The sequence below is a fragment of the Bos javanicus genome, chromosome 9, assembly GCF_032452875.1.
Source record: "Bos javanicus breed banteng chromosome 9, ARS-OSU_banteng_1.0, whole genome shotgun sequence".
NCBI classification, from domain to species: domain Eukaryota; kingdom Metazoa; phylum Chordata; class Mammalia; order Artiodactyla; family Bovidae; genus Bos; species Bos javanicus.
In genome coordinates this window covers 13331843-13357829 of record NC_083876.1, presented here as the reverse complement: position 1 = coordinate 13357829, position 25987 = coordinate 13331843, and the positions used below count along the sequence as shown (strand labels likewise).

Sequence of the window (25987 nt, the reverse complement as noted above, 5' to 3'; positions counted from 1 at the left end):
CTTATTTTCTCATCTGTTTATCAAAATATTTCTTATCTAACAGATGAGTAAACTGCAATTAAGTTACTTGTTCTTAATTGGACAAGCTAGATACTGGATCTGGGCCTTCTGACTCCAGATCTTTTGCTCTTTACACTATACCATGTTGAGAAAATTAAAAAGTAAAATTAGAAAAATAAGAATCAGTTTATTCTCTAGCTGCTGCTGCTGGTAAGTCGCTTCAGTCATGTCCGAGTCTGTGCGACCCCATAGACGGAAGCCCACCAGGCTCCCCTGTCCCTGGGATTCTCCAGGCAAGAACACTGGAGTGGGTTGCCATTTCCTTCTCCAATGCATGAAAGTGAAAAGTGAAAGGGAAGTCGCTCAGTCGTGTCCGACTCTTAGCGACCCCATGGACTACAGCCTACCAGGCTCCTCCATCCATGGGATTTTCCAGGCAAGAGTACTGGAGGGGGGTGCCATTGGACATAGTGCTTAAAGAGATGATGGCATTTTCGGGTAGTAAGGTTAATTACAGTCCCTAGTCTTGGTCGGGTTGGGGTGGGAATCATTTCATTAGCACCACTATGGGCACATCACAAACAGTGGGCCTACCCCTGCCCTACAGGGAACTGACTGGCTGAGGCGACACCAGACCGTGATCAAAAATCAAAGCCTTGGAAACAGAATACATTAACACAGGGAGCTCAACCCAGTGCCCTGTGATAACCTAGAGGGGTGGGATGGTGGGGGGCGGGGAGGGTCCAAGAGAGAGGGGACATATGTATATCTATGGCTGATTCATGTTGATGCATGGCAGAAACCAACACAACATTGTAAAGCAATTATTCTCCATTTAAAAATAGATTTAAAAAAAGAAAATACTGTACAAATATGGGGACCGCAAGCCTAACAGCATGAGTGAGATGCCTCAAGGAAGACACCTTAGTTCCAAACCAGTCCTTGAAAGGAATAAATCCTCGCCAGTTTCAGTGGGCACTCAATGGCAATGTGAAGTGGTAAGACATTCTCTGTGTGGGAGTACAGTATGGGAAAAATGTGGGGAGAAAGGGGCAGGAAAGAGGAAGAGAGATGCCAAGAAATGAACTTGTGGGACTAAAGCAGAGAACTCGCACTAGAAATTAAGGGGAAAACGTCTGGACATGCCAGCAATATCCTTCAACATTAATAAGCTGAAGAAATGGTGGGCAAAGTACGGCTATTTTCAATATTCCAGAAATGCATACACTTTTTAGATGCCCAAACACTACATAACCCAATGCCAGCATGTTTTCTTCATTTTTTCCTGACATGTAAATGATGAACAAACCTTTTAGCACATTACCTCAGTGGCATCTTTCAAATAATTGAATATAGTTACTTCCAAAGCAAATTCTTCACCTCTGATGACAGAGTATGGAAGATTCAAAAAAATGAAAAATGGTTGGAAGGCTTGGAGCTGGAAAGAACACAATGAATACAGATTTTAAAGTCCAGAGCTTCACACTTTACACACTTAAATCTCACAAAACCTACGACATTTATTAGTAGCTTCACATAGAAATGTCCTCTTGCCTACCAACAGAAAACAGCAACCTATCCTAAACAAACAGGGGCATACTGCTGTGATTTATAACACAGTAATCACTGTGTTTTATGAAACTCCTACTAGGAACCAGGGACCTTAAATTATTTCATCACACCTATGCAGGCAGGTGTTACAGTCATATTTTACAGGAAAGAAACCTGAAGCTCAGCCACCTCTGTAACTGGTACAAGAGCACGCTGCTGGCAAGTCCAAGAGCCAGAACTGGATCCCGCCATGTCTGAGGCCATAGCCAGGCTCCTCTTCTACTACTCTGCCATGCTGATTCCATCATTCTGCTTTTAAAGCCACTGCCCAAATGAAACAGCATCTGCCTTAGACTCCTGTGAAAAGTAAATGATCTTTTGTCTACTACCCTATGGACTGTAGCCCACCAGGCTCCCCTGTCCATGGAATTCTCCAGGCAAGAATAGTGGAGTGGGTAGCCATTCCCTTCTCCAGGAGATCTTCCTGACTCAGGGATCAAACTGGGGTCTCCTGGAGTGCAGGAAGATTCTTTACTGTCTGAGCTACCAGGAAAGCCCAACATATAAACACATACATATATGTTGGTCACCTAAACTCTGATAGTGTTGGCCAAGCTTCTCACTGGCAGCAGTTAATTCTCTCCTAGAAGTTTATTTGGAAATCTGTGGCAGTCTCAGACTGTCACAATGAGTGCTCTTGGCACTTAGCAGGGAAGGTCTGCATGCTCTGGACAGTCCCAGACAATGAAGAACTGTCCTGTGTTCCTCATGATTCTTAAATGTCCTTTCATGTAGATAAAGCACCTGGTTATAATAACCTGGACTAACAACCTAATGACAACACATATATAAACCCAAAGCATCTATCAATATATAACTATTTTGTAAATCAAGAGGAAACTGCCCTTTGTTTTGTAACTTTACCAAAACTTCTTCACTATTTCAAAACTTTACATCACCACAGGCAGCACCACTCAAGGTTTTTGCATTGCTAAAATAATACATGTATATCAAATTGCATTTTGCAGCTGTTGCACACAAGGTGATTCTATATACTGCATAAATATTCAAATATGTTACTAGGCTTTCTTGTGCAACTATGCCTGCCCACTTACATACTAAAAAGTATATTATTTTATTATACATTACTTTCCTTTTATTTCTCCTTGGTATTTCACTTAGGACATCTTATTGATTGTTTTAATTAAGTATGAAGGTATATTAAATTTTCTATGCATTTCATTTGCATAGATGGTTGAGGGACAAAACAAAATAAAACCGTTTTTATTTTTTTATGTTTTTAAAAACCGGCTTCAGATATGACAGAGCTGAAAGCTACTGGTCTAAGACCAATCACAGTCATTATATTCCTCTTGTCAGTGATGGTTTAGGAAGTGACATGGGATATAATTTGACCAAAGAGTTGTGAAGGAATGTTTGCTAGGGGACATTCTGAGTTCTGCTCGTCTTTAAAGAGGGCATTCTCTCTCTTCTGGCCTTTGGAAGTGATTGGACTCAGTCAATACTAAACTTACTATCCAAATCTCAATACAGAGCTAGCACAGTTAACAGTTTAATACAGTTCACACTTGAAAATGTAAAACAGATGAAAAACAAAAAGGAAACACCAAGAAATCTCCAAACTATGATCAACGTCATAAGCAATCACTTTTTTAAAATCCATTGAGGAGTTGACACTCTCTTCGCTTCGTGGCATTGTACCATCTATAAGCAGCTCTTTGGTACACTACCTCCACTGGAGCAGTTGTTAGTCCAAGACCTAAATCCTCAGAGATCACAAAAGCAGTTGCAACCCAAGAAGTGATAGAATCAGGCACAGTAACTTCGAATTCTTGGTAAATCCTGGAACTGAAGTCAAGATAAACATAAAAGTCACAAAACCAAGAACAGACACACTTCAAAATAAGCCAACATAACATAAACCATGTTTTGGAAGAATTTTCGTGTTTTGGGAAATTTTAATTTTCCAAATAATATATGTATCTAGATTTTTTTAAAGATTTAAGCATAAAATACTACATTCCAAGTTCTCAAGGAACAGGTCATAATAAGGTCATAACACTGCAAACTGATCCATATTCCAATAAAAATCTTTCTACAATATTTATATCTTCAAGACAAGCATCATTTTCAAAAATTTTATGTAGATAATAAATACCCTTTTCCAAATTTAACTCCCATTTGTCTCCCTCAATATGCATAAAAGTTTCCCTCTGTATTCTTGTCAATGCTGTTATTTGTTTTTGGAGGTGTGACTCGTGTCTTATTTCAAGTTTCCATAAATAGCTGACTCACAATATATGCAGATTTCATGATTTACTTGTTGAGTCATCACGCCAGGTAGCACAGAGTTTGTTAGCTAAGCTGAATTCTTTTCAAGACCCACACCTCTTCTGCCTGTGGCTCACAGGGATGTTTAATGGGGCATCACAAGGCAGAAGGAACAATCATGAGCGCATCCCACCCCAAGCAACAACGGAACTCCCAGCAGTCTTCCCCCAGTGAGAGCCATGCGACTTTAAGGAAATTAAAATCATCCTTCTTTAGAAAAGGCCTGTCTTCTCCTTGATGATACTCTTACTGTCACAATTCACATACAGCTATATTAAATACTATGCATGCGTGTGTTCAGTTGCTGAGCTGTGTTCAACTCTCTGTAACCCCATAGACTATAATCCACCAGGTTCCTCCATCCAAAGGATTTTCCAGGCAAGAATAGTGGAGTGGGTTGCCATTTCCTTCTCCAATTAAATACTATATTTAGATACAATTAATATCATTCTTTAAAAACTCTTGGTCTATTTAGTTCTTTATCACACTATGTTTATACTGAAACGTTAGAAAGAGGGCAAAACTTACTTAAAACTAAGACCAAACAAAATATATTCAGACAAAGAACTTTAATCTGTACCCCATGTTGGTGTCTAGCCAAATCCAAGTCTCTGGAAAATGCTTTCGCACACGTGGACTGCTACCCAGAGAAAAGTCATGAAGATCTACCAAGTAGCCTTCATTTTCATCCACAAACCTCTCAGCCAACTCTACGCTGTCATCTAAAAATAAACATTGACAACTGTTAGGGGAAAGTCACGATAGATAATGTTCATAAACCTAGTCCACAGAATTACAGCATCTCTCAGCTGACAAGGCCTTTACAGTTTATCTTCTCCAATCCTTCTCATTTGCCACCCGAGACCCACAGAAGTCATGTGACTTACCCCAGGCCACATGGTCACTTATGGCAGAGCTGGGAAAAAAAGTTCTCTGGCCCTACAACCAATACCTAAAAAACTACTTGCAGTTCAGCTGCAAAAAAATACGTTAACTCCCATTTTTAAATGTTACCTCCAATTCTGCTATTCTCTTCTTAGATTCCTAGTGCTGAATGCCTTTGGCTATACCTGCCACTGCTGCTGCTACAAAAATCCAGCTTATTAGCTTTTTTTCTTACAAAACAGTCACATTGATACACAGATACTGGATCACCTATCTCTATCCTTTCAACTTTTCTATAAGCCTAAAACTATTTCAAAACAAAACGTTAAAAAATAAAATTATACTGAAGAAGTTACCAAAGATTCAAAGATGAATGCAATGAGCTCCACCCACTGTCTACGGAGAAGGCAAACAAATACATGAGTGACAGTCCACTCAGGCAAAACGTCCACCGTGCAGAGAAGAGCTGGTTTTACATAGAAACTGAATAATGAAGAGGGTTCGGCTAGAAAAAAAAATCCATCTTGTGTTGTTTATTGCATTACATTTTCCTTACATCTTCAGATAAAGAGTATCCCATACAAGAGGGGGAAAGAAAAGTAAGCTAAGTACAAAGGCATGCCCAGAATATGACAGTGCTTATTAGGGGAGAGTGGCATAAAATGAGAACAGAAAGAATGACTGGGTCCAGATTTTAAAATATCAGTTATCCCATGCTGAAGGACTTGGGCTTGATCCTTTAAGCAGTGATGATCTACTGAAGGTTTTAAATTAGAAACATGATCTATTCCATGTTTTATAATGGTAACTCTGGTCTCAGTGAGAATAGTGGTTTAGAGATGGGGGAATAGACGCAGGAGGAACAGAAGGTTCCCGCACTGCCCAGGAGCCGGGGCCCAGCAGAGGAGAGGAAGGACAGCCTTAAGATAACTCTGCTCGGCCTCCCAGTTGGATGAGCTCTGTGTGTGCCCACCGCACTCTCCCTCCCCATCACACCCCTCAGCACACTCTTCTACCTGTGTGTTGGTTTGCCCTACTATGCTATGCTATGCTAAGTCACTTCAGTCATGTCCGACTCTGTGTGACCCCATAGACGGCAGCCACCAGGCTCCCCCGTCCCTGGGATTCTCCAGGCAAGAACACTAGAGTGGGTTGCCATTTCCTTCTCCAATGCATGAAAGTGAAAAGTGAAAGTGAAGTCGCTCAGTCGTGTCCAACTCTTAGCGACCCCATGGACTGCAGCCTACCAGACTCCTCCATCCATGGGATTATCCAGGCAAGAGTACTGGAGTGGGCTGCCATTGCCTTCTCCGTGGTTTGCCCTACTAGACCAAGCTTGAACTTCCATTGCTTCCTACATGCCAGGCACATATGAGTATCATCTACTGATAATAGGTAATTGCAGATTTCTGAGTACCAAACAAGTGCGAGGCACTTTGCATGCTTCTGGATTTAAACTCCTAACAGCCCTGTAATAGAGGCAACATTATTAGTGCTTATAATTCAAGGAGAAACCTGAGGTTTAGGGAGCTTAATGAATTTTCTCAGTGACATAAAGCCAGGGTTGAAAGTCAGAAGTATTTCTTGGTAAATTCCTTTCTTAGTCACTATGCTGTTCTGCATCTGGCAGAGAGGAAGGAACCAAGGATGCGTTTCGGGTTTCTGATGCAAACATGTGGGTACATGATGATTTCATTAACAGATATATGGAATCGTATCAACTCAAGGGCTCATATATCAGTCAAATCATATTAGGGAAGAGCAATGGTTTGTGACACATAGAATTTAAGGTATTTGTGGGGCATCAGGGTGCAGAATCAGGAGGGGTAAGATAAACAGTCAAGTTGTTCCAGAGTTGAACTTAATGGGGAAGGTGTCAGGGAAGGACCAGGCACTAGGGAAGAATTCTACCAAACTGACTGACCACGTGGTCCCGGTTGTTGCTGTTGTGTTGTTATTTAGTCATGTTCCAGCTCTTTGGAACCCCGTGGACCGTAGCCCACCAGGCTCCTCTCTCCATGGGATTTCCCAGGCCAGAATACTGGAATGGATTGCCGTTTCCTTCTCCAGGGGATTTTCCCTATCCAGGGATCAAACCTGCATCTCCTGCATTGGCAGGCAGTTTCTTTACCACTGAGCCACCTGGGAAGCCCATGGTCCAGGTACTAGGGGCAAATATGGGCAGAAGGAGTCAGTGACCAAAAATAACCAGGAGAGGTCAAAACCAAAGAAGACACTTAACAGAATTAGGGGAGTGAGGGCACATACAAAGTAGAAGGACAGGCATTTGAAATGTTAGGGATAGATTCATGGTAGGTGATGACGTGACCTTATGACTACTGTTGCCATGGTGATGTTCACATGATAGTGCATAGTAGAGGGGTCACCCACACACTCAAATCCCCCAAGAAGACAAAGTAGTCAGACTCTTAATCTTCTGTGAGAGTCATTAATATAGAGAGAGGGAAAGGGAAAGTAGGTGACTGAATGTTCATTAAAGGATATGTGATTGAAATTTTTGAGTTTCAAATGATAAGGGGCTTTTAACTGAGGACTGCTGAACAGCGGTCTTGAAGTAGCCAAGAAAATACTGAACTCTATACACCTACTGGGGGTGGGGGGCTTCCCTGGTGGCTCAATGGTAAAGAATTCACCTGCCAATGCAGGAAATGGATGTGGGTTCAATCCCTGGGTCAGGAAGATCCCCTGGAGAAGGAAATGGCAACCCATTCCAGTCTTCTTGCCTGGGAAATTCCATGCACACAGGAGCCTGGCAGGCTATAGTCCATGGGGTCCCAAAAAGAGTCAGACATGCCTTAGTGACTAAACAATAACATGCACCTTCAGACCATGAACCAGAAGAGAGGCAGAACAATTCATGTCAATTACTTGAAGGTTTCCAGGAAAATAATATACCAGTAACAGTATCAGGTTTCTTCTGTTACAGTGAAAAGGTAGAAGGTTCTCAGAAAAGGTAAAGATTACAATGAGTGTTACTAACAATAGAATGAGTATGGTAGTGAGCACCAGGATTTGATAAGTAAACACAAACAAAGATGGGTAAAAGCTGAGACCAACAGAGAGAGCATGGAAAATCAGATTGGCTGGAAGGCTGCCTAGGATAAATGATTATATGAAGAAAGCTACAAGTGCCATGTGTCTTTAATCACAGAGATCATAATGACTTCATAAAATCTTTAAGACTATAAAATTGTTCTTAAAACTTCAGGACAGAGGCTCAGGTGTCCTACGGTGTCAAGAACCAACCCCAAAATGGAGAGTCTGGAGTTTAGTGGGGGAACATGGGGTAGAAATTCGTGGATAGCAACTATGATAGTTCTGTAGTCTTTTGAGATGATTTCGTATCATTTTACCTGAAAGAAGTGAGAACAGCTTCTAGAATTAATCATTCTCATTTATGTATTTCCTTCAGTCAAAATATTTTATGGGGACCTCCCTGGTGGTCCAGTGGCTAAGAATCCACCTTGCTATGCCGGGGACAGGAGTTCGATCCCTGGTCCAGGAACTAAGATCCCACATGCTATGGAGCAACTAAGCCCCCACACCACAACTACCGAGGCCGCGTGACACAGCTAGAGAGTCCTTGCACCACACAAAGGATCCCGCATGTTGTGACAAAGACCCCGTGTAGTGCAACTAAGACGCGACACAGTCTAATCAATCAGTTAATTTTTTAAAAGAAGTTAAAATGAACAATTCAAGTAAAACGCTTTATGAATTTTCCTTAAAGCACATCCTTTAATTAGTTGGGTGGTCAACTCTACTTAGCAATCCAGGGAATGGGGATGTGCAATGTGATCCTGCCTGGGAAGAATGCAGACTGAGGAGGTGTGTGTGTGTGAGTATGTGTGAGTGTGTGTGTGTGTGTGTGTGTGTGTGTGTGGACAGCATACTTCGTGGCATCTGGGCTATTTTCTAGGTGAACAATAAAAAGCTAGAGAACAGAAATGTTTCAAAAACATGTTGCCTCCTTTTGACTAATTCCAAAGTAACATCACAGTTTACAATACAAATTGGAGGCATAAGATCTTTCAATATGTCCAGAAATATAACCATGTCAAAAAGTTACAGAGAGAAAATGGAAAGTAATCATTAGAAACATCTACACAGGAGCTGAAGAACACTCCATGTCATGGCCCAGATGTACTTCCAAGTACATTAAACTCCAAACACTATAGGATAAGAGAACAGAAAATGAAAATTACAATATCCATAATCAACCAGAATGTACGCATACTTACATAAGTCACTATAAATACCTGAGATGAATGACTTAATTACTTAAAAAGCACTTTGCCTGATTTCACTTACAAACGCCATCAATGTAATCCTTCACAAGGTTTGCATCCGTCAATACCCAGAGGCCACACTCCTAGAAAGAAACATTTTCATTTTCTTTTAAAATAAATAAACTTTTAAATAAATGCCCTCTAAATTGTCAGTTGCCTCTACCTCTAATTCACTCTTGCTGTTTTGTTTTTGAGTTGCATGTGAAAATATCTCCCTTTGCTTTTTTAACTCTTGCTCATTTTTGAGAGTTTAAATACATACATGAGTTTACAGTCTCTCACAACAAGACACACAGACACGCACACAAGCACACAAACACACACTCTCACATGCAGAAAGAGCTATTTCAAAGTCAAGGAAAGTGATAGAAAGAAATTACTTGTTTAATGGTAATTCCATTATTTCTCTAATGATGAATTTACTCATTTGCTTTTAAGACTAGAAGGATGACCATCTTTCAATTTCAAATTACACTTATATAACACACTGCACTTCAGCAACACATATTGGCAAAACTAATACAATATTGTACAGTTTAAAAATAAAATAAAATTAAAAAAAATAACATTTCATAATTCAGATCATTAATTCTGAAATTAGTTTTGTAGCAGTAAATATATTAATATCTTTTCAAATTATATAGCAAACTAAACATACCTGAAAGACTGCAAAAGAATTCATGAACATGCCTAAATAATATCCTGTGTTATAAAGTTCCAATTCATGGACCACCTAAGAAGAAGATAAAATATACAGAATGAAAGCATTCGTATCAGTGTGTTCCGCCCTCTCAACATTTCTGATATGTACTGTGAATAACAGACAGGTACACATGCTTATCAAATGTGCTACATCAAATAGACCATATGCTTATCAAATTTGAAAATGACACAAATGGAGAAATAATGACTATGTCAATGCCATGTTCATAATTCAATCAGCCAAAAATACACTTCTTCTTTAAACTTATTTTATACTGTTCAGTAATCAAGAGTTCCTAAGAAGTGTGGGCTTGTTGACAAAGCCAACACGTAGAGATCAACATTAAAAATGACTCGTACTTTTGACAAAGATAAATAGCGTCAATGTGATGGTTAACAAAGACCTTAAAAAATATCAGCTAAGAATCTGAGTCAGTTCTAGCGAGGTGGATGAATCTAGAGCCAGTTATACAGAGTGAAGTTAAGTCAGAAAGAGAAAAATTAATTAATGCGTATTTATGAAATCTAGAAAAATGCTACTGATGAACCCATTTGCAGAGCAGGAATAGAGATGCAGACACAGAAAACAGATTTGTAGACACAGTGGGGAAAGGCAAGGCTGGGATAAACTGACAGAGTAGCTTTGAAACATACACATAACCATGTGTAAAACAGATAGCTTGTGGGAAGGTGCTGTGTGACACAGGGAGCTTAACCAAGTGCCCTGTGATGACCCAGAGGGGTGGACGGGGGATGCGGTGGGAGGGAGGTCCAAGAGGGAGGGAACACATGTATACTTATGGCTGATTCACGTTGTAAAACAATTATCCTTCAACTAAAAATAAAGTAAAAAAACATTTTTCTAAGTGAAATAAAGCAGATACAAAAGGACAAATATTGCATGATTCCACTCATGTGAAATATCTAGAATAAGCAAATTCATAAGATCAGAATTTGATTAGAGGTTACCCGTGTTGCAAAGGGAAGGAGGTAATGAAGAGTTATTGCTTCAGGGTCACAGAGTCTCTATTTAGAATGATGAAAATTTTGGAAATAAACAGTGATGATGGTTGTACAATATTACAAATAATTAATGCCACTGAACTACACTTTTAAAAATGGTTAAAACGGAAAATTTCATGTTATATATATTTTACTATGGTAAAAAAAAGTTAGGGTATTATAACCTTTTGGTAACTATTTTGATACATTTACCTCAATTACATTAGCATTAAGATTGGGAAATTAAGACAGGGAAAAGAATTATGGAAGATTCTAAGTTTAAAAACATATCAAGTTTAACATTAAACACCCAAACCACTGCTTCTGCTTTACTAAAAACAGCACTGCTACACCCATGGTAAGGAAACATGATGCTAGAATAGGCATCAAGAAGAAAGCAACAGAATGAGAAAACAGAAAATTTCATAATATCTCAACAAGCTGGCCAGTACAGTTAGCCCAACTACAGTCAATGAAGCCAGAGCCAGATAGGATGGAGAGGAAAGTTTTTCATTCCATAACTCAAACTCTGCCACAGAAGACCTATATGTGCAATGCAGGTGTGAATCAATGGAATTATCTAGGAAGAAGCATCTCTTGCATAAGGAAGAGAGATGCTCTTGTTCTCACTGGTTCAGTGAGAAAGCTGCAGCAAGGGAAGTCTGCTATCTGTAGATTAGTCCTGGAAGATCTGAGACACTTAAATTATTCCAAGGCATTGACAAGTCTCTGGACAACACATATAAATTTAACAAAAATGAAAGAAAGGAAAATGGTCCATTATCATAGGCTCCTGACTCCTTCCTCTAGAGCCAACACTAGAGAAATATGAAAAGCAAGCAAGAAACTTATATGAGTAGAACAAGAAAACCCTCGGAAGAGCGAAGGGTATCTCCAGTTGGTGTGCTGGAGGAAGCAGATGGCAGAAAACTGATACACGCAGCAGTCTGGAAGAGGCTTTTAAATTCTACTTGTGCTTCTCTTCAGGAGGTAGCCTTAGGACAATCATTCCTGGCAATTCACTGCCCAAACCAGCAGGCAGCAGGCAGGCAGTCCGCTGATAATACCAGGATAATAACGGCCAGGATAATTCCAAGTTAGCACCTCTGCCCTTCTGGTGTGAAAGAACCAGGAAACATTTAGACAGACCCCTGGCCTTCAAGCATTCACTTTTCCTCCCCGCCTCCTCCCACCCCTCCGAGCTGGTGGGTCATCACCTCAGGAGACTACCTCTTCCTGGGCTGCTTTTCCCGAGGAGCTTAAAAATGAACCACTGGGTGGAAGGGGACAGCACACAGAGAGAATCAAGAGTAGTTCTCTGGTCCCTGAAGCTCAACCCATCCCCTCTCTTTAAACTGACAAGAGTTACACGGGTTGGAGCCTGGTGTTCAGCCTTCCCCAACAGACAGAACAGCTGCCAAATCAACTAGATATCCAACTGGATATCCAAACTATATCCAACAAGTATAGTTTCCATAAAAGACATCCAACTGGACAACATACAGCATGTGAGCTGAATACTGAAAAGTCAGCTCAAGAATTTAAAATAAACATAGTAAATACAGACAAGAGAAAATATTAGCAATATAAAACAAGGAAAAAAACAGATGAAAATAATAATTAACAATATAATAGCTGATATAAAAGTAGGGTATCTACCAACTGAAAGAGTCAACTGAGGAACTCACCCAAAGAAATACAGACAAGACAGACGAAAGAGACAAAAAAGCATAAAACAAAAAGCTAAGAAATATGGAGGAAAAAAAGTAGAAGTACTAATCTCTGCCAATCTCTGAAAAGGAGAAGAAATGGAAAGAGGAGTAACTATAGGAAGAAATAATTTCCAGAATCAAAAAATTAAGGGACAGCATAGACTGAACAGGCAATTCACCATGACAAAGAACTAAAATTCTATACAACAGCAATATGATCTGGCCAGGGCTGGGGAAGGAGATGGGGACAGGGAGCGACAAAAAAGATGTGTAAGAATATGAGGGCACACCAAAATGCTTGACTTGTCAGATAAAGATACAAAAGAAAAACAATAAGGATAAAAAAAATATGAGCACAATTCATGAGATAAGGACATCTATCATGGGAACAAAAATAGGATGTGTAACTTCCAAAACCATGGAAAGAAGAATGAAAAGAAACAAAAAGGAAATAGTCTAAATTATCAAATTAAAAAGCAGAAACAAGTCCTAATTAGAACAAGGACTAATTTGTAAATGGGTTAAATAAGTTTATTAAGATACTGTCAGATTAGATTTTTTTTTAAAAAGCAAAATACAATAATATAATGTCTACAAGATATACTTAAAAACTTACAGAAGGTTGAAAATAAAAAGATGGAAAAGCATACCAGTCAAGTGTGAAACAAAAGAAAGCTGGGATAGCAATCTTATATATGAGAGGATTTAATGTAAATGCACAGTGAGATACAGAGACAGAGACTCAGGGAGAGCACATGTGTGTGTGTTTCTGTGTGTCCACATATATATGGAAGAAAAAATGAAATAATGTATTTATTAAGATATTTAGCAAGTTGTAAAATGAAAGATACTATCATCAGTTAAATCAAGTGCAAAATGCTATAGATTTTTTAGAATAAATGAATTTAAGTAAAGTCAAGAGAAAAAAAGTGAGTGATGGGTTTTAAAGTCTTTTTTTCTTTTAAAGAAAATGAGAAAAATTTGCTGGATAGGCTGAAGAAAAATACATAATTTTTCTCAAATGGACTGATTTTACAACAATATGTCCAAACTAGCCTATACACATATATCTTTCTTCCTGAAGTGCTGTTAATCGCTGTAGTTAATCAATCAATGGATATAGTTCATGCAGTCTGCATTTCTACTGCCAAGGATATATAAAGGAGTTACAAATAAAAATTAAATGACTGATGAATAGGGGATTAGCTGATATAACATTAGATGTTCATATATTTCTTGACTTGTACGTTTTCTGAAGATTAACATGATTTCACTCCCTCAACATACTGCAAATTCCTGATTCAGTGAGGACTGTAATTATTTATAACCATCATGTATAACCAAAATAGAAAGCATTTTACAATTACCTAAAGCTCTCTCCAGTGTCATTCATAAATGTGCAAGTCCAATTCCTAGTACTTTCTCAAGTGTCTTCAGTTAAAATATAGTTTGAAAATGAGGGGAAACTCTAGGTGACAATTTTCGTGGAAGACAGCAAAGACAGTTGACCACAATAGACTCTTTCCAACATAACAATTGGAATGCAGTTCCCTTTCATTCAGAAGCTTTACTATTACTGACTTATACTTGAAAAATGAAATTTCCTTTAAAACTTGGAAGTAACACGGTAAAGTTTCTTTTTTTTTCTCTCTCTTTCAATGTGTATTTTTAATGAAAAAAATGGCTAAACTCACATTTTCCATTGTAATATCATTTGAGACATTCATCAGATTCACACTCTTGTCGACAGCTACAATACCAACTGTTGAATCTGGCTGTGTCACAGAGATCCTGAGAGAGACTTTCTCAGATGGTTCAGCATTGGCTTTACTCCAAAACAGCTGTATCTAAGAAAGTGAAAAAGCAGTATTGATATAATACACTTTTTTGAAGCATTTCATGTCTTATCAATAGCAGATCAATGACAAAATCTAACGAAGAGTCTACACTTGTGTTGGCTCAGGGACATTCCAAAACCATACACAAGTCTTCTCCAGGGAAAGGAGTAAAAACAAACTTCACTCCCACAGTGTTCTCAAGTCATGGCACCTCTCACTGGGGTACATATCAAAGTTTGCCTTCACTTCCCTACCCTTCTTCTTCCCTTTCTCCGTCTCCCACCCCATAGCTGCTAGCCGGTACTGAAGAGAAGACAGAGTCTGCCATACGTGGGGAGGGTCAGCATCCATGAACGAGGACAGGAACGTGCCTGCACGTCGGCCACCTGGACTCAGAAGTGAGCGCCTGCAAGTAAGAGCCCCTGGGGACACGCAGAACTGCCTGCGCTGGGCGGGGGTGCCTTTCCCCAGGAGGAGGCCCTCACACCAACCCCAGTCAGGCCCACTGCTCTGTGCCTCGATGGCTGCCTCAGCTTGCTGTCATTAACCCTCAGCAAAGCATAGTCCTACTGGTACTCCTTAAAGAGCATCAATCCTCTCACCCAGGGCTAGACCTAATGGCTTTGTCAGAAGTCCTCTTCCTCCTAGGAATGTTCACCTTGCCCATCTCTATTCCAACAATCCCATGCCCCAGTGGCTGTACCACCCGATTAACATGGCCTTAATGAACCCCTCAGCTTACCTGAACATTGGACAGGGTTCTCCCTAACATTAACCACCTGCTTTCCCTTTCCTTAGAAAATCTGCAATTGTAAATGTTTTCTCTGCTCCTTTGAGATATAAACCTTCTCCCAGCTTCCTGCTAGTTTTACCAGTAGAAATGTCTTTCTTTTCTTTTTTTTTTAATTTTTTTTTTATTTTTAAACTTTACAAAATTGTATTAGTTTTGCCAAATTTCAAAATGAATCCGCCACAGGTATACATGTGTTCTCCATCCTAAACCCTCCTCCCTCCTCCCTCCCCATACCATCCCTCTGGGTCTGAAATGTCTTTCTCAAAGATCTGGGAGTCATCCTTTTGAAGTGTCGTCATTCAGTCACTCAGTCACGTCCGACCCTTTCCAAGCCCATGGACTGCAGCATCCCGGGCTTCCCTGTCCTACACCATCTCCCTGAGTTTACTCAAACTCATGCCTATTGAGTCAGTGATGCCATCCAACCATTTCATCCTCTGTTGTCCCCTTCTCCTCCTGCCTTCAATCCTTCCCAGCATCAGGATCTTTTCTAATAAGTTAGCTCTTTGCATCAAGTGGCCAAAGTATTGGAGCTTCAGCTTCAGCATCAGTCCTTCCAATGAATATTCAGGGTTGATTTCCTTTAGGATTGGCTGGTTTGATCTCTTTGCAGTCCAAGGGACTCTCAAGAGTCTTCTCCAACACCACAGTTTGAAAGCATCAATTCTTTGGTGCTCAGAATTTTTTATGGTCCAACTCTCACATCCATTGGACCATATATCAACTTCCCAGGTGGCTCAGACAGTAAAGAATCCACCTGCAATGCGGGAGACCTGGGTTTGATCCCTCAGTTGGGAAGATCCCCTGAAACACATGGCAACCCAATCCAGTATTCTTGCCTGGAGAATCCCATGGACAGAGGAGCCTGGTGGGCTACAGTCCATGGGGTTACAAAGAGTCAGACACGACTGAGCAACTAACACTCTCACATCCATATATGATTACTGGGAAAACCATAACTTTTAGACTATATGGACCTTTGTTAGCAAAGAAATGTCTCTGCTTTTTAATATGCTACTGAGGTTTGTCATAGCTTTCCTTCCAATGAACAAGCGTCTTTAAATCTCATGGCTGCAGTCACCATCTGCAGTGATTTTGGAGCCCAAGAAAATCAAGTCTGTTGCTGTTTCCATTGTTTCCCCATCTATTTGCCATGAAGTGATGGGACTGGTTGCCATGATCTTAGTTTTCTGAATGCTGAGTTTTAAGCCAGCTTTTTCACTTTGAAGTGTTAATCATCAAGAGCCTTGATTGATCTCCCAGTCTCTGTGGGTGAATAGGAGCCTAACTTACAAACTCATAGATGGCCTGCTCCTATTGACCAACCCCTCCCGCAATGTCCTCCAGTACTTTTCCATTAACTCACCCCCGTATTTAAAAACCTCCCTGCCTTCTGTTTCAGTGGCGTTGAGTTCAGACTCTCTCCCATATTGCAATAGTCTTAAGTCTTCCTTGCCTGTTTAACAATCTTTTTTTCACATGCCTCTTGAGCCACTGTGTCAGGTTTACTCTTCTCCACTCATATCTTAAATAAGGTGAAAGGGGAACTTATAATCTGCAAACTTTGCACTTCTCACTCTTTACTCTGCACCTCAGTGACTCCATAGCTCCAAACTGCACTTCTGTGCAGACAATTTCTAAAACTACATCTCTTGCCCTCTACATCCCATCCAATTATTCCACAGTCATTACTGAACATACACAAAGATTCATTAATTTTCTTGTGTTTAAACATATTTTATTTCCAAATATATAATTTCTTTTGGAGTAAATGTGGTAAACATTATCATATAAAAATTGAAGAATTATCTTTGCAAACACAACCAAAACTAATTTCTTATCGCTCATATCTAAGAAGTTTCTTGGAAGTATGCTATTTATACACTCTGTTTCCTCAAAGCTTCTTACACAGCAACATTTTTTAGAACCTGCTCTCACCTTGAGATGTAGGCCTCCAGGTTTAAGCCTTACTCCTACTTTAAAATTTGCCTTTCTCAGATTAATGGAGTCACTTGAAGTCTAAAATTGTGCTCTGAAACTAACAGAATACAATACTGTTTTTTTAAAAATTCTTTTCATAAGACAGAAAATAAGTTTGTATTCTATTTTGACAATAAAAATTAGAGTCAATAGTTCTCAATAAAAAAGACATGGATCGCGACTTCTACTTCCCAAAATTTTTAAAAATTAAGGGAGGAGATGCTACCAGAAGAAGTGTACTCTACAAATCATTACTTTAAAATAATGATTATTTTGCTTCAGAGGTCCTGAGAAGGCAGCAGCCTTTAGTGAGAACAATGGCCCATTTAAATATTCATGAGATAACTGAACTCCACCTGTCAATCTTACAATTAGGTAACTTTTCAGAGTTGGGGCCCAGGGGGGTTTCAGACACAAGCTATACACCTTAGGTTATTAAAAAATCACTGCTGCTGCTACTAAGTCACTTCAGTTGTGTCCGACTCTGTGCGACCCCATAGACGGAAGCCCACCAGGCTCCCCCGTCCCTGGGATTCTCCAGGCAAGAACAGTGGAGTGGGTTGCCATTTCCTTCTCCAATGCATGAAGGTGAAAAGTGAAAGTGAAGTCACTCAGTCGTGTCTGACTCTTAGCGACCCCATGGACTGCAGCCTACCAGGCTCCTCCGTCCATGGGATTTTCCAGCAAGAGTACTGGAGTGGGGTGCCATTGCCTTCTCCAATGCATGCATGCATGCTAAGTCACTTCTGCTGTGTGCCTGATATATCTAAGACTAATCAGAGTTCTCAAAGGTGAGATGAGAATGGAGGAATAGAGAAATATTTTTAAATATCATTTCTGGGATGTAGGAAAAAAAAAATCACTACTGTGTTTGGAGACCAAACTCCACAGAGATCTCCACATGCAAAGTAGCCAAGCTTATTGCAAATTTGCCCTGGGTTAGTCTCCAGGCTGGTGAAATGGATAAACCAAAGCCCAGCTCTGCTTCCCCACAACACTGCAGATGGCCACACTCCCTCTTGCAGCCCTCACTTCACTGCCACACCAGTATGAACACCACACACATTCTACATGGCCACACAACTCTGTGCCAGAGCAATACCGCCTCCACTGTTTAGAAAATCCTGAGAGGGCTTTGTGGATTTGAATTAAAGTCTTAAAGCCAAGAATAATAATATACACAGAAGACCCACATTGTCCAATCATTCCACATGTGAAAATAGACATATAGTAATTAAATATGAAGAGTTTTATCCATAGTTCTAGAAAAAATATAAATTTCTAACCAATTTGTTTTAATGATACTTTTCTAAAGAAATATTACATTTTGCAGACTTTATGAATATGAAGTTTTGTTTTTAAACATCATTACCTTAAATCTTACCTTATTTTTAAAAACGAGCTGAACAGGAATTTTCAGAACATCATTTATAATTTCCCCATCATCTTCAATATAATACACAATGATACAGGCTTTTGGGGCCCAAGAATTTTCTGGTATTAAGGAAAAGGTTGTTGAATTTTGCTTGCCTACAGCCACCAACTGTCCCCTGGACACTACCTGAAAAGAAGAGTACACGAATTTCATTTTATGCTAAAGATAATGAGAATCTCAATATCACCTATGTTTTCATAATTGTAAGCATACATACAAATTCTCGACTTAAGCCAACGTCAAATCCTTTTTGAATACACACACCACAAATAAACTCTCCTGACTAACACAGGGAGTATAAGCTGGTCATTAGAAAAGGATAAGACAAAGTAACCATAATTGAGGCAACAGCAACTTGACAGACAAGAATCTATTCCTGAGTTTAAGGAATGCAGAGCACGACTGAGAGAGCTGGATTAGCAAAATTACAAGGCTATGAGGAGCAATTTTTACTTGTTTTTTTTCTTAGATTTTATAATTTTCTATAATGAACGCAGGGCTTCCTGGTGGCTCAGACAGTAAAGAATCTGCTTGCAATACAGGAGACCCAGGTTCAATCCCTGGGTGGGGAAGATCCCCTGGAGGAGGGAATGGCTACCCACTCCAGTATTCTTACCTGGAGAATCCCATGAACAAAGGAGCCTGGCTCTGGCGTACAGTCCATGGGGTCACAAAGAGTCAGACATGACTGAGCAACTAACACACACACACATAATGAACATATGTGGCTTACCTCATAAAAATATAAAATTTAAACATAATGCAAGGTGGTTTCATTATTCATCTTAAGTTGGAAATACAAATACAGGTAAAGAAAAAAGATAGTTTGACTTCAGTATAAAATGGGCAGCTTAAAAAGGAATAGACTGATTTACAGCAACACAGAAGCACCTGATATGATAAGTGAAATAAGTCAAAAAGAGACAGAGAAAAACCATGTGATCTCTCTTCTATGTGGAATCCAAAATATGACACAGAGGACTACCCTGCTGGTCCAGAGTTAAGAATCCGCCTTCCGATGCAAGGCATGCAGGTTTGATCCCTGGTCTGGGAAGATTCCACATGCCAAGGAGCAACTAAGCCCGACCTCAACTACTGAGCCCAGGCACCTAGAGCCGGGGCTCTACAACAGGAGAAGCCATCATAATGAAAAGCCCAAGAACTGCAAGGAACAGTAGCCCCCTCTCACTGGAACTACAGAAAGCCCACGCACAGCAACAAAGACCCAGCACAGTCAAAAATAAGCAATTTTTAAAAAATTTTTAAAAAGAAACAGAAACAGACTCACAGACGTAGAGAAGAGTCTTGAGGTTGCCAAGGGGGAGGGAGGGCAGAAGGGGGATGGGCTGGGAGGCTGGGCTGCAAACTACCATGTGTAAGATGATAAACGACAAGGACCTACTCTGTAGCACAGGGAGCTATATTCAACATACCATAATACTCCATGATGCAAAAGGAATAAAATGCAAAGTTTTGTAAAGCAAATTTATACACAACTTAGACATAGAAAACTCTGTAAGAATGTATATAAATATTACATCCTGCACATGTATAATATATATAAGACATGTTTTTTAAAGTGTGAGGCTGAATTTTAAAAATCAGTTAAGTTCAGTTTAAACATAAGATAGACACTATTTCAGATGATTCTACAATAGATCATAAATTTAGATTGTGTAAGAGAGGCTCAGTAGTAAAGAATCTACCTGCCAATGCAGGAAACATGGGTTCGATCCCTGGTCGGGGAACATTCTGCATCCTGTGAAGCAACTAAGCCTGTGAACCACAACTACTGAGCCTGTGCTCCAGAATCTGGGAGCCGCAACTACTGAGCCCCGGTGCTCAACTAGCGAAGTCCGTGCACCCTAGAGCCTGTGCTGAGCAACAAGAGAAGCCGCCTCAACAAGAAACCCCTGCTCTCTGCAACTAGAGAAAGGCCCTCCCAGCAACGAAGGCCCAGCACAGCCAAAAATTAATTTAAAAATAAAGGAAATTATTTTTAAAAAGAGATTACCATGTAGCTTAACTCCTTCAATTGCTTGTTGCCAATAACCACCAACTCAAATGGTGATCCCACCTAGAAAAAAAATTTTAATTAATATATACATATCAATGTCAAGACAGTTCAATTATATTATAATTAACAAATGATTGCAAGCATTACCTTTATATTTTCATCTTTTACTTTGAGCTGGATGTAGGTTTTACTAGGAGACTTAAACATACCATGAACTGCCATGTTACTCACACTATCGAGAAAAGAGGCCTGTAACAAAAGAAAAGGGAGCCATAAAGTTTCATCTTTAGGAGCCTCAGAATAAGGAATGTGACCTGGCTGGACAATCACTGAAAGGCACATTCACTTTCACTTTTCTTCACACAGCAAACAATATATTCCCCAGACACTGGATCTTCATCATTTTGTAGCTTATACTGTAAAGAAACTGATAGCTGTAAAATGTGTTAAGACGGTCTTCACCACCATCATCTAAGAGGAAAAAGCACAGTCCTAACTTACTTCCAAAACAAAGGTATGTTCTCGGGAAACACTGTGAGAGGAGAGAAGGAAATGGAAAAGGAATCCTTTCTTCTCCCCGCAACACAGCAAGCAACCGAATCAGCTCACTCAGTCCACCACTGGGGAGAGGAAAACTCAGAGAGGCCGCACTGTGGCGGGGCTGAGTAACCCAGAGAGAGGGAAGGGGAATGGCTGAGGAGTCTCAGTTCAGCAACGGAGTGTAAATGTAAAAAAAAAAATTCCCCTTTCATTTTCAGCTCCTGCCAAAATACAATTCCAAATGATTGAAAATCACCTAGCCTGGGAGTTGAGGGTGCTTCTCCATCACTGTTTTACCGTGCTCTTCAAAATGAATTCACAAGGAAGCATTCAGTCTAACTCAGCCACCACCATTAAATCCCTTGTAATCCTTTCTCCCGCTCTTTTAAATAAAAATGTGTCCACTTCCTGCGCACTTTAACCTCCCAATAAGTTGAGTGCCTACCACCAGACTGCAATTTTAATGTTGTTGTTGCAATAACATAATGATGGGAAACAAACGGCACCTTCACTTGTAGCTCGCTGGAATCATCCAGGATTGGGAATTCGATCTTGAAGATTCCATTTGCGGGGACAGTATGATTTATGATCTGGACAGCCCCTACTTCCTGATTTTGAGTGTCCCATCTGCTCCAGTACTCAGTATAATTTCTCTGAGTCACCATTAAGACTACATTATTTCTTCTTTCTTCAGGAGTCAGCTGATGGCCATCAGAACGGGTTACCTTCACCTAATTGTCAAAAGAAAACACTGTGAACTCAGGTAAACAACAGAAGCAAAGGATTTAAGTTTAATTGAATCCAGTTTCCACCTGTGCTGTTCCCATGAACCTGAACTCTCAAAAGTCATCAGCAGTTCCCTAATTTCCAGGTTCAGAGGTATCTCCAGGCAGCCTCCACTCCACTTCTTTTGCCTTCCATGGCTCCACAATAACCTCCTTCACTCCACACCAGTTTCTACATCGTATCAGTGTCCTTTTTTGTTCCCCTTCCCTCTCTCGAATTGTGGGAATTTGTCAAAGCCTCGTTATCATTTACCTTCAAAGGTCTCAGCACTCCTGCTGCCATCCTGACCTGGCTCTGGAACTCACATTCAGTACCTCCAAGCCCTCAAGGAAATTACCTGCACACCCCTGTTGTCTCAAATTCAACACATCTAAAACTGGGAAACCATCCTGCCTTTCCCATTTGTACTAATATCACAGTTCTCCAATACTTAACGTCTGTGCATTGCCCATCCCTGTCCCCACCTTCCAAATCTGATGCCTACCAAGTCCTATACGTCTTTTACAAGCTCTCCACCCACATCCACCACCACGGGGCTCCTGATGTCCTCATGCCAGGGCTACCACCCTCCTCCCACACACAGACCCCACCAGTCACCCTGGAATCCAGCTTTTGCCACATCCCTCCCACGTTCATGAGGCTCCAAGCTCTTCACTGTGTAGAGCACGTGGGACGCGGAGGACCCTCTGCAATCCCCATGGAGCACGTGGTACCTGGAGGACCCTCTGCAATCCCCAAGCTTCGCCTCTTGTTTCCTCTCTGTCTGCTCCCGGACATGAGCTCTCTGCAGCCACTGCCCAGGTCCAGTCACTGACACCTGACTGTACTCTGACTTGCCACCCAAAGCTCTCACCTTGCGTGTCTCAGCTCATCTTGTTCCCTGCTCCCTACCCACACACATAAACACTAAAAATGCTGCTGATCTTGCAACCAAGAGCCTAAATCTTCCCCTTCCAATGACCCCCACCCCATCCTGCAGCCAGCTCTTCTTCCCTGAACTCTCTTTGTCCCTCTGTTCATTTGGATGTTACCATGTGCAGATTCCTGGGTGACAATCTCTGCAGATTTCTTTTTAACTATCCTTTCAAACTGTCTGAATTATAAGATTTTTAAAATTAGGAGCTATCTAAAACTTTTTTTTTCTCACTCGATCGCCAGTTTATTATAAAAGGATACTGAGCAAAATGAAAAGGAGCGATGTTCAGGGCAAGGTACCAGGAAAGGACCCTCTCTGAGCACATTCTTTCCCCCAAATCTCCACAGTCACCAACCTGCAAACTCTAAAACTTGTCTTGATCTGCTCAATAAGAACTGACCCTTTTCTCTTTAAACCAGGGACTAGCAAACTATGGCAGGCAGGAAGACCAAATCCAGTCTCTCTTCAGGTTTTACTGGAACATGGCCACCTCCCCTGGTTACCAAGTGGCTCTGGCTACTTTCATGTTACAATGTCAGAGTTGCACAGCTGTGACTGAGACCATGTAGCCTGCAAAGCTAAAAATATTTACTATCTCGCCCTTTGCAGAAAATATTTGCCAGTTTTAAATCCCTATAGAAATGTGTTCATGACACCTTTATCCTGCCTTGAATTACAGCTATGTGTGTATTCCCTTGTCACCATCACAAATACTGACTGCAGGACTGGGACTAGGGTCTTCTTTGGTCAGTGAGCCCCACCCAGCAGCTTGCCTTGCAGACTGTCAAAATTCACTTGGCCAATAAATGTTAACTTGGCCAATATTCTCTCAAAAAACTGAGACAGAATTGATCATTTTTTAACTTTTGCGGCTAGCCTGCAACATGGGGAACCTTAGTTCCCCAGTCAGGGATTGAACCCACGCCCCAGCACTTAGAAGGCAGAGTTTTAACCACTGGACTATAGGAGAAGTCCCAGATTAGATGATCATCTTCAATGCTACATCTTAGACAGAACTAAAATTAGTCATAAAAATCAAACTGAAATTTTGAAACTTCAAATTTGAAATTTTGAAATTGAAATTTTTTGACTAGCATCTAAACCCTTCAATTAATTTCTAAATATCTAATTTATATTATTTATTAAATATACTTTGAAGAAAATATATTCTGGAAACTAGTTTTTAAAAATAAATTAGATAAAGGTCATTTGGAAACAATTCTGTGTGCCCCATATATCTGAAGGGGAAAAGTAATTTATCTACTTTGGGCTTAAATTTTTTGAAAAGTACTAAAAGTACTATCACTAAAAGTACTCTCTCCCATCCTGTTTCACTAAACTGAACTTACTGCTTTAAGACCATTATTAAACATGCCAACTTACAGTGGCTGTGAAGTTGAGAGATGGCTTCAAGACAGTAGCATAGTCAAAGAATTCAATGATGTAATCGTGTTGCTTGAAAAATACATTGGAGCTTGCATTTCTTGAGATACCTGTTTTGGAAATGGCACCATTTAGACAGTAAAAGTAATATATAACCATCAGCTTCGATCCACCACATCTCTCCATCTGAGCTACTTCCCAAAGGGTTAGGATATCAGAGCACAGAAGCCTCTTTGGCTTGGCCACAAAAAGGAACATCACTTCTATTATGTCCTCTGTGGATCCCTTCTGAGCGCCTTCAGAGCCCCCCATCAATGACATGTGCACCCAAGGTCAGGCCACTGACAGAATAGTCTTTTTGTACTTCTGGGGATTGATGAAAGCCATTAAAATAGCAACAGAAAGATCCAAGTAATTAACCTTTATTTTATTATTAAAAGAGAAAATGGTCTAGGAGCAGGTGAGATTTCAGAGGATATCTATATAAAAAAAATAAATAAAAGGAGGGTGGTTAGTCAGTTGAAAAGGTAGCCCTTCCATGTAGTCTTCAGGTTGAAAAAAAGAGTAGAGATGGAAAAAATTATGAATACCTATCACAGGTGGTTGAAGCACAGTTGTTCAAAGAAAATCATTATGAAAACATTCTGCAAGTCAGACTAATATTCATGACAATTTCAGCATTAAATAGCATCTTTAGGCAACAATGCCCTCAAATGAACATGCTAATTATAATAAGAGATGAAAGAGCAGCACATCATACAGAGCTTTGCCTATGCTTCAAAGTCTACAAACCTGTAAGTGATTCTGTCACTGTGGCTATAATTTCTACTGGCCCAGGAGAAGACAGGTACATGTACTCAGAAGGTCCATCCGAAAAATCCATTACCTTTTTCATCTCTTCATCATTAAAAGAGAAGTTTGCAGATCCATTTATCTGTTTTGTTAAAAAAATTTTCAATTTCATTCTTCACTTTAACACTTCAAATTTTAGAAATAAAATTCAAACTAAGTCACAACAATACAAAGGTTCTATTTCCACTTTAATTATTTTAATAAATAGGCAAATTCTCATTTGTTCAATGACAGAAAGCTCTTGATTTTCTCATGCTCAACTTTTTGTTAATTCGGTATAAACTCTTATTACTGGGGAATGTACACATAGTTTTTCCCCATTACAAGTTAAAAGATATCTGCAAAAGTTACCTTCAATGTTTTTGTAATATTTTTCTTTACACCCCAGAAGGATAAAGGTAAAAATGTAAGTGTTAGGTCTCCTTTCACAGGCTTCCCATATGTATACCTGAAAAATAATAAACAGGACCTAACTTAAAAGAATTATATTTAAAAACATGCTCTTACTGAAAATTTTTAAAACCAAAACATAGGAATGTGCTTAATAAATGGTGATCCTTGATACTAAGTCTCCAAAATGGGAAGATTTTTTATTATAATACCTCAAAACAGTTCACAACACACAAACTTTACCCAGCCTTCTGGAGAAAATCTGATCATAACTAGAAGTGACAGTTTCCTGTTGAAAGATTTCTTAAAAGATTATGAAAATCTTTTATCCTTAGAAATCTGGACTGGTCCATTAACTGCATGCCCAGGAAACTTTGTAACTTTTGAACATTTTAAAATGTTAGCTAAGATTGCATTTCACTGTGGCCCATTCCTGCATGTTTCAATATTAACCATCAGAGTTTATTAGACCAAGACACCAGGGCATCAAATGTGCTCATAGCTATTGAAAATTCACTTTTTGAAAAGAAATTTAAAATAAGA

General features: G+C 39.9%; 1 protein-coding gene across 1 annotated transcript in view; it reads right to left on the bottom strand.

The window, feature by feature from the left end:
• Nucleotides 1-25987, bottom strand: part of CD109 (CD109 molecule) — a 134618-nt gene that overhangs the window by 36948 nt on the left and 71683 nt on the right. Inside the window, exons 8-20 of the mRNA XM_061427218.1 lie at nt 25406-25502; nt 24995-25136; nt 24203-24312; nt 21624-21848; nt 20725-20826; nt 20575-20637; nt 18510-18686; nt 14209-14361; nt 9757-9831; nt 9121-9181; nt 4484-4625; nt 3303-3420; nt 1325-1438 (exon numbers count right to left, since the gene is read on the bottom strand). Of these exons, the coding sequence (XP_061283202.1) occupies nt 1325-1438; nt 3303-3420; nt 4484-4625; nt 9121-9181; nt 9757-9831; nt 14209-14361; nt 18510-18686; nt 20575-20637; nt 20725-20826; nt 21624-21848; nt 24203-24312; nt 24995-25136; nt 25406-25502 (1579 nt within the window). The remainder of the gene's footprint in view (nt 1-1324; nt 1439-3302; nt 3421-4483; nt 4626-9120; nt 9182-9756; nt 9832-14208; nt 14362-18509; nt 18687-20574; nt 20638-20724; nt 20827-21623; nt 21849-24202; nt 24313-24994; nt 25137-25405; nt 25503-25987) is intronic.